Below are 12693 nucleotides of genomic sequence, written 5' to 3' on the forward strand. Positions count from 1 at the left end.
TGAGTTAGAGAAGACTGAAGAAAGACCTTGGCTTTGCTTGCATGCAACAATCTGATGGTGACAAGTGTCCTGTGTCTAACCAATATGCAACGCCCTTCCTGAATTCACAAGTTACACAGACAGCTCTTCACTGTTGATTTTTTTTTTCCTTTTCTTTTTTCCTCCGTGTTATGTAGACATGAACCAGGTCAAATCTTCTTTTACAAAGCGAAATGGATCGGTTAGGGACAGTCTCTGGGAAACAGGTATAAGGAATGGGGCGATAGTTGTTTACCTGGACAATGTGTCAGTGCCACAGTTTTCCCCTCCACTGTTTATCATTATTAGAAGCTGCCGTGGATAAACCTTCCAAGCACTCAAATCGATCGGGAATGCACCTCGTCCCCACAGGAACGCTACTTTTTCTGAGGCATTGCTTCGTGAGGAGAATGAATGAGCTCTTGCTTGCTTCAGTGTTCAGAGATTCATTCGATAAAAAGGAAATTCAAAGGTTTTGCCCTTTTTTTGTTTCCCCCGTCTCTCTTATTTCCCCCAATCTCAACCTCTCCAAAGCTGCCAGCTTAATCTTCTCTACCAAAACCGAGCAGAAACACCATTTAATTCCCTCACTCCCCGTCGGTTCTTCACTGCATTGGTCGGACCGACGATAGACTACTTATTGCTTTTTCCAATTTTTGTCACTCTGATCTCATTCTGAAGAAATTGAAACTTTTCTTTCGTGAAGACCGAAAGCATGAGCAGGATTGGTAGTGGTGGTGATCTTCCTCGGCTGCTGGGGTACTGTCTATTTCTGTGCCTCGCGGGACATGTCGGAGCGCACTCCGGCATATCGGATGCAGAAGCAGGGGTATACAGCAATGCTGTTGTTATCGACGGTACAGCCCCTATCGCCGTGACCGATGAAGATTTCATCTGCGCTACTCTGGACTGGTGGCCACCTGAGAAATGTGACTATGGGACATGCAGCTGGGGAATGGCATCCATGCTCAATCTGGTAAATTTATTCTCAGCTTCTAGTTTGGTGGTTTCCAATTAGTATCATTTGGATGTCATAGCTGATCCCTTTGCTTTTTTTTGTTTCTTTGCTTCGTGCAGAATCTTTCCAGTCCGATCTTGTTGAATGTTATAAAAGGTGAAAGCCAATTGCTTAAATCTTCAATACCAGTTCTTGGAAATCTGATATATAATATTGCCTCATTTTGATATGATCCAGCTTTTTCACCGCTGAAGCTTCGGCTGGGGGGCTCCTTGCAAGATAAGGTGATATATGAGACATTAGACTCTAAGCAGCCATGCACGCCCTTCGCATACAACGCATCGGAGATGTTTAGTTTCACTGAAGGCTGCTTACCTTTGGCCAGATGGGATGAACTAAACGAGTTCTTCCAGAAAACAGGGTGGGTAAAAGTTTTGTTCTTCGTAGCAATCCGAAATGCGTAGGTTTGAACCTTCTCAAGTAACTGAACTGAACCTGGTTGCAGGGCGATCATAATTTTTGGCTTGAATGCTCTAAATGGAAGGGTTAAGCAGAGTGATGGCTCAGTTGGAGGACCTTGGAACTACACCAACGCTGCTTCTCTCATTCGTTATACAGTCAACAAGGGTTACACAATTTTCGGTTGGGAGCTCGGTAAGTTTGCTACAATCAAGACTAAGTGGCCACTCGGACTCGTTGGTTCATTGAATGCCTCTCGTTGCCTCTTGATTAGGAAACGAGTTAAGTGGATCGGGCGTGGGAACTAAAGTCGACGCAGATCAGTATTCCGCAGATGTTGTCAACCTCAAACGGATCGTCGACGACATCTACCAAGGCTTCCCAGTAAAACCACTGGTGTTAGCACCAGGGGGCTTCTTTGACGCCGCCTGGTTCGCTGACCTCGTCGACAAAGCAAAACCTAACTCGTTGGATGTGCTCACTCACCACATTTACAACCTTGGCCCAGGTTCAGCGTTAGCACATTCCCTCAAGCTAAGCTGCCTTTGTAGATCTAGTAATTAATTGCTCGATTTGATCAGGTGTGGACAAGCATTTGGTTGAGAAAATTCTGGACCCGACTTATCTGGACGGCGAGGCGAGCGTATTCAGAGATATGCAAGGGCTTATCAGGATTAGTGGGACTAAAGCGACCAGTTGGGTTGGCGAAGCTGGAGGGGCTTACAACAGTGGCCACCATCTTGTGACTGACGCATTCGTCTTCAGCTTCTGGTGAGCCAACGCCAGCTACCGCCTTGCATCATTTAATGACGCCGGTTGACTTCTCATAGTTCTGTTTGTCAGGTACCTGGACCAACTCGGCATGTCCGCCACCTACGACACCAAGACATACTGCCGGCAGTCGTTGGTGGGTGGAAACTACGGCCTTCTCAACACAACCACCTTCCATCCAAATCCTGACTACTACAGGTAATTAATTGCGTAATGGCACAGCTAGCTGAATAATCATATGCTCGAAGAAATTAACAAACCATTACTCTGCTTTGCTCTGAATCATGCAGCGCTCTATTGTGGCATCGATTGATGGGAACCCGGGTTTTGGCGACAAATTTAATCGGGAGAGAGCCCAGTTTGATCAGAGCATATGCTCACTGCGCAAAAGAATCAGTAAGTTGAATCTTAGAGAAATTAATATGACTACTTACTTGAATTGATAAGCAACTGACAATTAATATATGTTGATGGAAATGACATTTGCAGGAAGGAGTCACTCTGCTATTGATCAATCTCAGTGGCAACACCACGACTCAGCTTCCGATCATAAGCCCGACTTCTTATTCGCTCGGCCGGAAGCATCATCCGGGGGCTGCTAGATCAAAGATTCCTAGTCTGTCGGCAGAGGACACAAGGGAAGAGTACCACCTCACAGCCAAGGACGGTGACCTCCACAGCCAGACAATGCTGCTGAATGGCAATGCGTTGGAATTAGATGCTGACGGGAATATTCCGACGTTGGATCCTATTAAAGTTGACGCATCGCGGCCGATCATAATCGCTCCGTTCTCTATCATATTCGCGCACATTCCTTCTTTTCGACCTCCTGCATGTAGGTAGTGTTTTCGTGGTGTTAAGAAGAAGAAGTAGGTGTGGTTCTTTACGGAGAAAGCATTGGTTACATAGATAATTGGGAGTAGGAAATAAAAATAAGAACAGTAGATGATCGGAAACGGCTAGGGGGGCTTTTTTTTTATCATGGTATTCTTTGTGAAACCGATTGCAATAAGTAAGCAATTATGTATTGAAACATCTATTCTTTTAATGACTCCAAGTTTTTAGAAATTAAGAGCGATAGGTAAGTAGCATAAGTTCAGGTTCAACTAGAACCTACAGATTGGATATTTGATGACTGGATGATCACTTCATCCAAAAGTTATGAGTACGAAAAGACCTCATTTCGCCTTCTTCCTCTAGTTCTGTTGAGATACACTAGGTGGAATGATGTTTTCAGACGCCTGTTGAATTCAAACTATTAGTGATGTTGGGTGCTATGTCTGAATCGATCTATACTTTTCAAATTTACGTGATGGCTAATTTATGAGACCGAGCCCAGCTAGTTAAATCAAGGCTAAGATATTTGAATTATCATAAAAAAATAAAAATAGAGATGAACAAAATATCGATTAAATCAAATTAATAAGCCGAATTCGAAAGTTAAAATTTTTAGTTTGTTTTTTAAAAACGTATCGATCATTTAAATTGAATAAACTGATTAAATTGGATCGGCTTAGCTCGATTGCTATATTATAAGTTGTAGGCTGACTGATGTTGTTGGCCAATATTAAAGATTTTTTAAAAATCCTAATTTTCTAACTCGACTATCTAATAGCAATTGATTGATTTAACCGATAGTTAATTTAGTAACCCACCAAATTAATAGAGATTTTATGGATTTGATTTATTTAGTTTTCTAGCAAAATTCAATTAGTTTAATTTGTCTAAAAAAATTCGTTTTATTCTATTTCAATTTAATCGGTTAGTTATTAATGGATTGCTCAATCTATGGGAACAAAAAAAAAAAGTGTTTTAAATCATGATTTTTAAATCTCATTTCCTTAATTATCCAAATTTCCAACAACGACATTCCAATACATCTAACCGTGATTCAAAATCAACAATTCAATAGATCTAACTATGATTCAAAATTAACAATTCAACAACTAGGAATCGTTAGTTCAATAATTTCTGATAGATCAACTTTTAATCTTAATCGTCAACTGATTCACAGTTCACTACTGTTAAAGATTATTATTATTTTTAAAAAATAAAAAATATACATAAATTTATTAAAAAAATATTATAAAAAATAGCTTGCACTTATTTAAATTGCATATGTATCCCCTACGATTTTAAAAGAATATCTTGAATCTAAAAAGTATCGTCATCATTACTTTCTTATATTTCGGTATCAAAATTTACTTGATTTTATCATCGGTAAATTGAATATCATAATCCTCATTTTCTTAAATTGATTGAAATTTTAGAATTAAAAGATGAAAGTAGAGACTATACGGTGGAAATGATGAAAGTAGAGATTATACCGTGGAAATAATGAAATATACTTTTTATTTATAGAATTTAAAGAATAACAGACACTAAATTATAATGATTGATAAAAGAATAGTTTTAAAAAAAAACATCCCCTCACTTCCTAATGATTAAAACCATCTCATTGTCAAAATTATTTTTACTCTTTTCCTCTCACTTTTAAATCACATTAATATAAATAAATTATTACATAGTTGGAAAAAATTATTTACTCTCTTAATTTATTTTATAAAGAAAATTATTGAGTAACTATTAAATAATTAATTAATAATTATGAAGGTCAATATGTTATGCTGATAGAACATTTGACTCTAAGGCTGACTACACTATTTTTTTTAACATGTTTTCATCAATAGAGAAATTAGTTGAAACGGTGACAACGGGCCTATATAGTACAATTTCTTCAATTAATGGTGGCAAAGAAAGATTATTACGAGGGAAGACTTAACCATTTTTTAAACAAATTTTCATTGATAAAAAAAAATCATCTAATTAAAAAAAAATAGTTGAACGGGTCAATAGCTAGCATACATAGTACATGATGGTCACTTTTTTTACTTGCTCGGGTCCTTCTTTCCAAAACACGAGATTAGCTTCCCACTCGATGGAATCCAAATACGATGAGATGTAATATAAATTGGAGCTGAGTCAGTTTCTCGGCATGACTTTCGACGTTCAAATTAATCATTGACTAAAGAAGGAAGAAAAAAGTAAAAAAATTAAAGAAGAAGATCAAAAGGAAAGCTAATGGAAAGGAGTTATCTCTACTTGTGAGAACTTACCTTTCCTAGTGCTTATATAGTTATCAAAAAGGCATCTCAATGTCGGATCCTTCACGTCCTTTCCACTTTCTCCCATATGAGTGAAGATACAACCTCTGACAATCCGTTACTCATTCATTTATCGATCGTCACGTGTCGAGAGGAATGAATCAAGGAAACCAGATCTGACATCCATTATTTGCCTATCCATTTATTGATTGTCACATATTCACAACTAGAAGCTTTGGAGACTTTGCTTGCTCGGTAGAACTTAATTAATTTCTCAGTGAGATTTATTTGTATTACTCAGGAAAATTTGAGTATATTGCTAGAGACACTTGGTAGTGTTACTTCACAAAACATAAATATATTGCTCAATGGAACTTTGGTCATATTGTTCGGGAGAATAAATTAATTTCGAGAGCATTATATCTTCAAGTGTACTGTAGAGTACTGTGCACTTATTGTAGCACCCAAAATTGGGATTGCCCAGGGGAGATGAGGCTAATTTTCTGGAGTGCTGTAGCATAATAACACTGTAACAATACTATTACTGTAGCACTTACTGTAGCATCCGAAATTGGGATTGCACGGAGAGATGAGGCTGATTTTCTGAAGTTCTATAATGCAATAACACTACAGTAGTAATATAGTAATATTGTACTATAGTACTTACTATAATGATCAAAATTGGGATTGCTCGAAAAGATGAAATTGATTTTCTAGAATACTGTAGTGTAGTACCACTATACCAACACTGTTACTATAGTAATTACTATAATGGTTGAGCAGTATTTTGATCGGAAGAATAATATGATGGTTTGAAATACTGCAATAATGACTGTAGAAGTGTTTTGTAGTAGAGTTATTGTAGTAGTGTTACTGTAACAACCGAGCAATAAATTGTCTGGAAGAATAATCTTATAGGTTGGGAATACTATAGCAAAGTTACTGTAGTAAATAAGTAATATATTGTTTGGAAGAAGAATCTGATGATTTGGAATAATGTAGCAGCATACTACTGGAAGGGTACTATAGTAGAGTACTGTAGCAGTGTTACTGTAGAAGTCGAGTAAATATTATTTGAAAGAATAATATGATAGTTTGGAATATTGTAGCAACGTCATTGTAGAAGTATCACTGTAGCAACCGAGTAATGGATTGCTCAAGAAAATAATCTAGCTTGTAGAGTAAGGTATTATAACATGGTTACTATAGCACTTACTGTAGCAACGAGAATGGATTCCTCGGGAGAAGATTCTAGTGACTTGGGATGCTCGGGGATAAATCCGAATACTATCATATGCCCCTCCTTCATGTCGAACTAAAGAGAAAAATCGAATAAAGTCTAATAAAGAAGTGTTTAAAAATACTTAGCTCAGGGATAAATCTAATTACCATCAAATGTCCCTCCTTCAAGTTGGACTGATGAGTGTAGTCGAATGAAGTTCTATTAAAAGTGTTGGGACAAAGAGGATAATAAGAAAACTAAGAATACAAGAAGTCCCATAAAGTTCCAATAATGAAGAATAGCTCAATCCCACTGTTGCAGAACATATAAATACCAAAAAAAAAAACCAAAGTTTGATCCATCTAAACCAAGGAAAGAGATTCAATCTCTCGGTCATGTGTGTTGGTACCGCAAGGTAGTTTTGATGTAATCAAACAAGTTAAGTTAGGTTCTATTATGTTTAACCTTGTGTTTAAGTGTACAGGAACTTAGGAGCACAGGGTGTCGAGCGAAAGACACAGCTAGAGAGAAGGATGACACAGGAGAGAGTCAACGGGCTTGGTGTGTCTGAGGGGCAAGGTGTTGCGGAAGAGTACACTGGCAGACGAGAAGGAAGCATGTAGTGTTTCCGAGGGATGAGAAGACAGAGCGGAAGATTGCTCGAGGAGCAAAATACACAGTTATCCGAGGGACGAAAAGCTATGGAAGAGTAAACTGGCGGACAAGAAGGAAGCAAGAAGTGATTCCGAGGGACGAGAAGCCGAAGCGGAAGTTTGGTCGAGAAGGCCGGAAGTTGGGTTCGGGTGAGCCCTATTCCGGATGGCCGAAATCACCCAAGCGAGTGGAACCGGAGCGGAAGACCTGTGTTGGTGCAATCAACCTCCAAGGTTTTAATGTCAGACAAATATGTTTAAGTATGCTTAAGTATGGAGCTTGATCAAGGGAAGTCCTAGTTGTAGACTAAGCAAGGGGAGAAATCTCGGTAGATCATGGAAGTCAGGGGGTTAGGTCTAGAGGACCTGATCCCTGGGTAGCCGAATACTGAGTCCTAGTTTTAGGCTAGGTAAGAGAAATCTCGGTATATCGTGGAAGCTAGGTGGATAGGTCTGGAGGACTTGATCCCTGGGTAGCCGTGTCACGCCCCGGAGGAGTCCCCGTCCGAAGAAATTTCGGCAGCATCTCCCCTGTACGACGGACAATCTGAAACTTTCTACATATCCATATACCTCAGCCACATGCGGTTAGATTAATAACAGTAAATAAAACACAACCACACAAACATCCACGCAGTTATATATAATCAAACAAAGCAGTAATACTCTGACTCGAAAACAACCCTACTCAACTACACTCATAAAACACAAATCCGACAAACTTACCTCTTCTGCCGTCCAGGCAGACATGTAGTAGAACAAATCTAAACCATACGAAAATCCATCGATCATAAGAGTCCATACAATATCCAAATCCTCAAACAGAATAAGTCTAACACAGTCTAAATAACAAACCAAAAGATAAAAAAAAACAGCTTGTGGTCTGCAGGGGACTAGCAACTGGAACTCTCTCCCGACAGCATCAACCTGAAAAATAACAACAATGGAGGCGGGGTGAGTCCAAAACTCAACAGGTACAACTGATATACAAAGTAAGGAAATAACACCTAGCACTAATCATGCGTACAGTCTCCTGATGTAATAAAGGTAAATGCAAACTGAAGTAAACAGGAGAATACTGTACTAACCAGGACCTGGGTATAAAGACAAGCAGTCTGAGAGATATGGAAATCCTGTATGCATGTCAAACATAGGTATACAAACAATATGTAGCATATAAATCCAGCAAACACAAACACAAGCAATAAATGCATCATGCATATGATGCCAATGATGTGTCCTGGTCACCCCTGACGCCAGTCGATCATCTCACACCATATTGAGGCCGAGTGGGTAGGGCTGTGACAACCGTGCACTCTGTTGTCACTACTCCTGATGAGTGACCGAGTGGACGGAATGCTGTCGGAGTATACCTATCCTTCTACCCCAAATCATAAATGGGGGAGCGCAATGCTCTCAACTCACGGTACACGATGACGAGGAGGAATCCCTGCCGGATAACACGTTGTGTCACACTACCCATGAGCGGACCAACGGAGCCTAACAGAGTCCCTGCTGCAACACACTCTGCTTGGATCGACCACTAACCCATGAGTGGTGGTGTGTGCAGATCCATGTAACTGGCGATGTGCTCACAATAATGAAGCGAACTATCGCACAGCATGCAATCATGCAAATGGTGCATGGCACTAACCACAACATATCCTGACCTAATCCATATATATATAAGTGCATCATAGGTCAATGAATCAAATCAAATCAAAGGTACACAAAGGTATAAAACCTAGGTCCTGAACATGGTGAAGCATGTATATCACTACCCCCATAAGCATGTATCAACAGGTAAGGAATACATGAGATGCAAAACAAACAATCAATCAATCATGTAACAATTATCGGGTAGTGATTAACCGGAACAAATAAGAAACATAATTAATGCAACTTGTTATATTCACTACTATGTATATCAAATGACATAAGTCAAAAGTACCCGCCTCCGACAAAAGAAAGGTCCAATTCCGACTCCGAGATATACGTCTCGCGTCAAAGCCCTGTAATACCAAACATACATTTTTATTTAGCTACAAATTAAACGAATAGCCAAACAAAAATCTTTAAGAACAATTTTAGGGAAAACCCCTAGACCATAAATCTCAATCTACCTAAAACAAATCCAACTAATCAACACAACACAATTAACTAACCCTAATCAACCTTCAAAAACATCCCTTCCTAGCACAATCAACAATCCCAAACATACCTCAATTCAACCGCTGCTGGAAGTCACAAAGTTGTTGCCCAATTAGGGTTGTTTACGGCCAGCAAAGATAAATTGCTGCTGGAACCCGGATACACCACCAGGAATTAATTGACCTGATCAAGACTGAAATCCAAGAAATCAACCAGGGTAGGCTGCTCACCTCACTATTGTTTAGTTCGGATCCAACAACAAGAGGAAACCTAGGGCACGACGCAAGAAAATCATAAGAGGGCGAGACTAGGGTTGGAGGTGGCTCGGTCCTCTCTGGTGATCGGTAATCGATGCTGTTGCGTGAGGTCGGCAGTGATCAGGGAAAAGGCAGCTCGGCGTGGAGAAGGTCGGCGTTGTCCCGTGCGGCGGAAGCACTAGAGCAGAGGAGAAACGTGTCACTACGGCACGTGCGAAAGGGGCGTCGCGGGAAGAGGAGAAGTGTCGGCACTGGAAAGGCGGCCGGCTGTCGGCTGTGGTGGCGGCGGTCGGCGCTAGGGCTCGGGTGCCAGCACAGAGGAGTCGGGATCACGGTGTACAGCGGGGAGGAGCGGCTGTCGCTGCACTGCTTCGTGCGGGAAGAAGGAACTCGACCGGCGGCAGCGTCGGGTAGAGAAGAGGAGAGGAGAACGAAGAAAGGGGATCGACGTCTAGGTTTCCACTCGTGCGGCGCCGGTTAGGGCAGGGGGAAGAAGTCGAGCGCGCGCGGGGGTTTCGGCGAGGAAGGAAAAACGAAGGAAAAGAAATAAAATAAAAAGAAACGGAAAAGCAATTATAAACATAAACATTTCCTCGCTTAAATGGACAGCCTAAACAGGCTTTCCCGGAACCCCGTTTTATCCTCGTAAACTCGTCCATACGAGCTCCGAAAATTTCAAAAAAAATATCCAAAAATTCTGAAAAATTTCCTTACTAATATTCGTCTATTTCCAGTATTTTACATTCTCCCCCACTAATAAAAATTTGGTCCCCAAATTTTCGTTATCTACCATCAGCAGTTACTAACAACAGATATAGAGTATAAATGCTGAACGGTAAATAAATCATATACCTCAAGTGAAAAGATGAGGATATCGAGCTCGGATCGTATCCTCGAGCTCCCAAGTAGCCTCCTCGTCCGAATGATGCTGCCTTCCGACTTTAACCAGCCAGATAGTCTTGTTCCGTAACTGACGCTCTTTCCAGTCCAGAATCCGTATCGGAATCTCCTCATAAGTGACGTCAGGCTGAACTGGAACTGAGATATCTGTCAGCACATGCGTCGGGTCGGGCATGTATCTCCTCAACATAGATACGTGGAATACATCGTGGACGTCTGACAGGGACGGTGGTAGTGCCAGTCGGTAAGCTACTGCTCCGATCCTCTCCAAGATCTCGAAAGGGCCAATATACCGCGGAGCTAACTTACCTCTGAGGCCAAATCTCTTCACCTCTTTCGTGGGTGAAACTCGCAGAAATACATGATCGCCAACAGAGAACTCTAGTGGTTTGCGTCTCCGATCAGCATAACTCTTCTGGCGGTCCTGCACCTCTGACATCCTCCGTCTGATAGTACGAACCAACTCTGCATCCTGCTGAACTCTATGAGGTCCCAACAACTGGGCCTCTCCAACCTCATCCCAAAGGACGGGTGTCCGACAAGGTCTACCATACAACGCCTCAAACGGTGTCATCTGGATAGCCGAATGAAAACTGTTGTTATAGGCAAACTCTACCAACGGCAAATGGTCCTCCCAACTGCCTCCGAAATCCATAACACATGACCTCAGCAGATCCTCTAAAGTCTGAATAGTCCGCTCTGACTGTCCATCTGTCTGTGGATGGAAAGATGTACTGAAACAGAGCTGTGTGCCCAAGGCCTGCTGCAGACTCTGCCAGAAACGAGACGTGAACCGTGGATCTCTATCCGAAATGATACTCAACGGAACACCATGTAGTCTGATAATCTCTCGGCAATACAGATCTGTCAATCGATCCAGAGAATCAGTCCTCTGGATCGCTAAGAAGTGTGCGGATTTGGTTAATAGATCAACGATTACCCAAATCGCGTCATGACCACGTCGTGTTCTCGGCAACCCTACCACAAAGTCCATGGTAATGTGATCCCACTTCCACTCAGGAATAGGAATCCGCTGAAGTAATCCTGCAGGTCTCTGATGCTCAGCCTTCACCTGCTGACAAACAAGACATCTAGCTACGATATCCGCGATGTCTTTCTTCATGTCGTTCCACCAGTAGGAACACCTCAAGTCTCGATACATACGGGTCCCACCTGGATGGATCGTAAATCGAGAACGGTGTGCCTCCTGAAGTAGCTACTGTAAGACCGGATGAGACTGAGGTACGCATAATCTACCTCGGAAGTATATGACACCCTCCTCGTCTCGTGTGAACTCGGTCTGCTGCCCGGAAGCTATCTGACTGCTAATGAACTGCAAATGCTGATCACCAGCTTGGGCCTCTCGGATCCTAGTCCTGATCGACGACTAAGCAACCATGGTAACCAGAATACCCTGCTCTGTCGGTCCCTGCTCCTCAAGATCTAACTCAGAGAAACCCTGAATCAAATCCGTAACTGAAGTCCGGTGGCAAGCCAAAGTCCCTCTGGACTTTCTGCTGAGTGCATCGGCAACCACATTAGCTTTTCCCGGGTGGTAGCTAATGGTACAATCGTAGTCCTTCAGGAACTCCATCCATCTCCTCTATCAGAGATTAAGCTCCTTCTGAGTGAAAATATATTTGAGACTCTTATGATCAGTGAGAATCTCAAATGTAATACCGTATAAATGATGACGCCAAAGCTTCAGAGCAAAGATGATGGCAGCTAACTCCAAGTCGTGAACTGGGTAGTTCTTCTCATGCTCCTTTAACTGTCGAGAAGTATAGGAGACTACCCTGCCGTGCTGCATCAGAACAGCGCCCAAACCCTGAAGAGACGCGTCGGTGTAGAGTACAAATCTGTCCTCTCCAGAAGGTAAAACCAAAACTGGAGCCGACACTAATCTCCGCTTCAGCTCCTGAAAGATGGTCTCGCAATCCTCGGACCACATGAACTTCACGCCTTTCCTGGTAAGGCGTGTCAGTGGCATAGCAATACGCGAGAAACCCTCGATAAAACGTCGGTAATATCCGACCAATCCCAGAAAACTGCGGATCTCCTGAACTGACTTCGGCTGCTCCCAACTGGTGACAGCCTCGATCTTTTGAGGATCAACTGAAATACCTCTGCTAGAAACCACGTGTCCCAAAAAACCGACTGAAGATAGCCAGAATGCACACTTGCTGAACTTCGCGTACAG

General features: G+C 41.8%; 1 protein-coding gene across 2 annotated transcripts; it reads left to right on the forward strand.

Moving 5' to 3' along the window:
* Positions 1–244: 244 nt before the first annotated feature.
* LOC122041028 (heparanase-like protein 3) lies at positions 245–3282 on the forward strand. Of its 2 annotated transcripts, none has more exons than XM_042600559.1 (10): positions 245–634; positions 725–994; positions 1096–1132; positions 1214–1397; positions 1482–1630; positions 1710–1943; positions 2017–2206; positions 2279–2404; positions 2497–2602; positions 2696–3282. In XM_042600559.1, exons 2-10 carry the CDS (start codon positions 734–736, stop codon positions 3047–3049), a joined length of 1641 nt encoding a protein of 546 aa, XP_042456493.1. In that variant the 5' UTR covers positions 245–634; positions 725–733; the 3' UTR covers positions 3050–3282. The 2 variants fall into 2 exon arrangements, with proteins under 2 accessions (XP_042456493.1, XP_042456492.1); XM_042600558.1 differs by having other exon boundaries at positions 245–490.
* Positions 3283–12693: the final 9411 nt, after the last annotated feature.

This window comes from Zingiber officinale, chromosome 2A (assembly GCF_018446385.1).
Source record: "Zingiber officinale cultivar Zhangliang chromosome 2A, Zo_v1.1, whole genome shotgun sequence".
In the NCBI taxonomy this organism is placed as follows: Eukaryota; Viridiplantae; Streptophyta; class Magnoliopsida; order Zingiberales; family Zingiberaceae; genus Zingiber; species Zingiber officinale.

What these genes read in the sequence shown, in the direction of transcription:
- LOC122041028 (XM_042600559.1), top strand. Translation starts at nt 734, where the DNA reads ATGAGCAGGATTGGTAGTGGTGGTGATCTTCCTCGGCTGCTGGGGTAC. An exon ending in AATTTTCGGTTGGGAGCTCG is followed by an intron (nt 1,631 to 1,709) that starts GTAAGTTTGCTA and finishes CCTCTTGATTAG; the next exon opens with GAAACGAGTTAAGTGGATCG. An exon ending in CATTTACAACCTTGGCCCAG is followed by an intron (nt 1,944 to 2,016) that starts GTTCAGCGTTAG and finishes CGATTTGATCAG; the next exon opens with GTGTGGACAAGCATTTGGTT.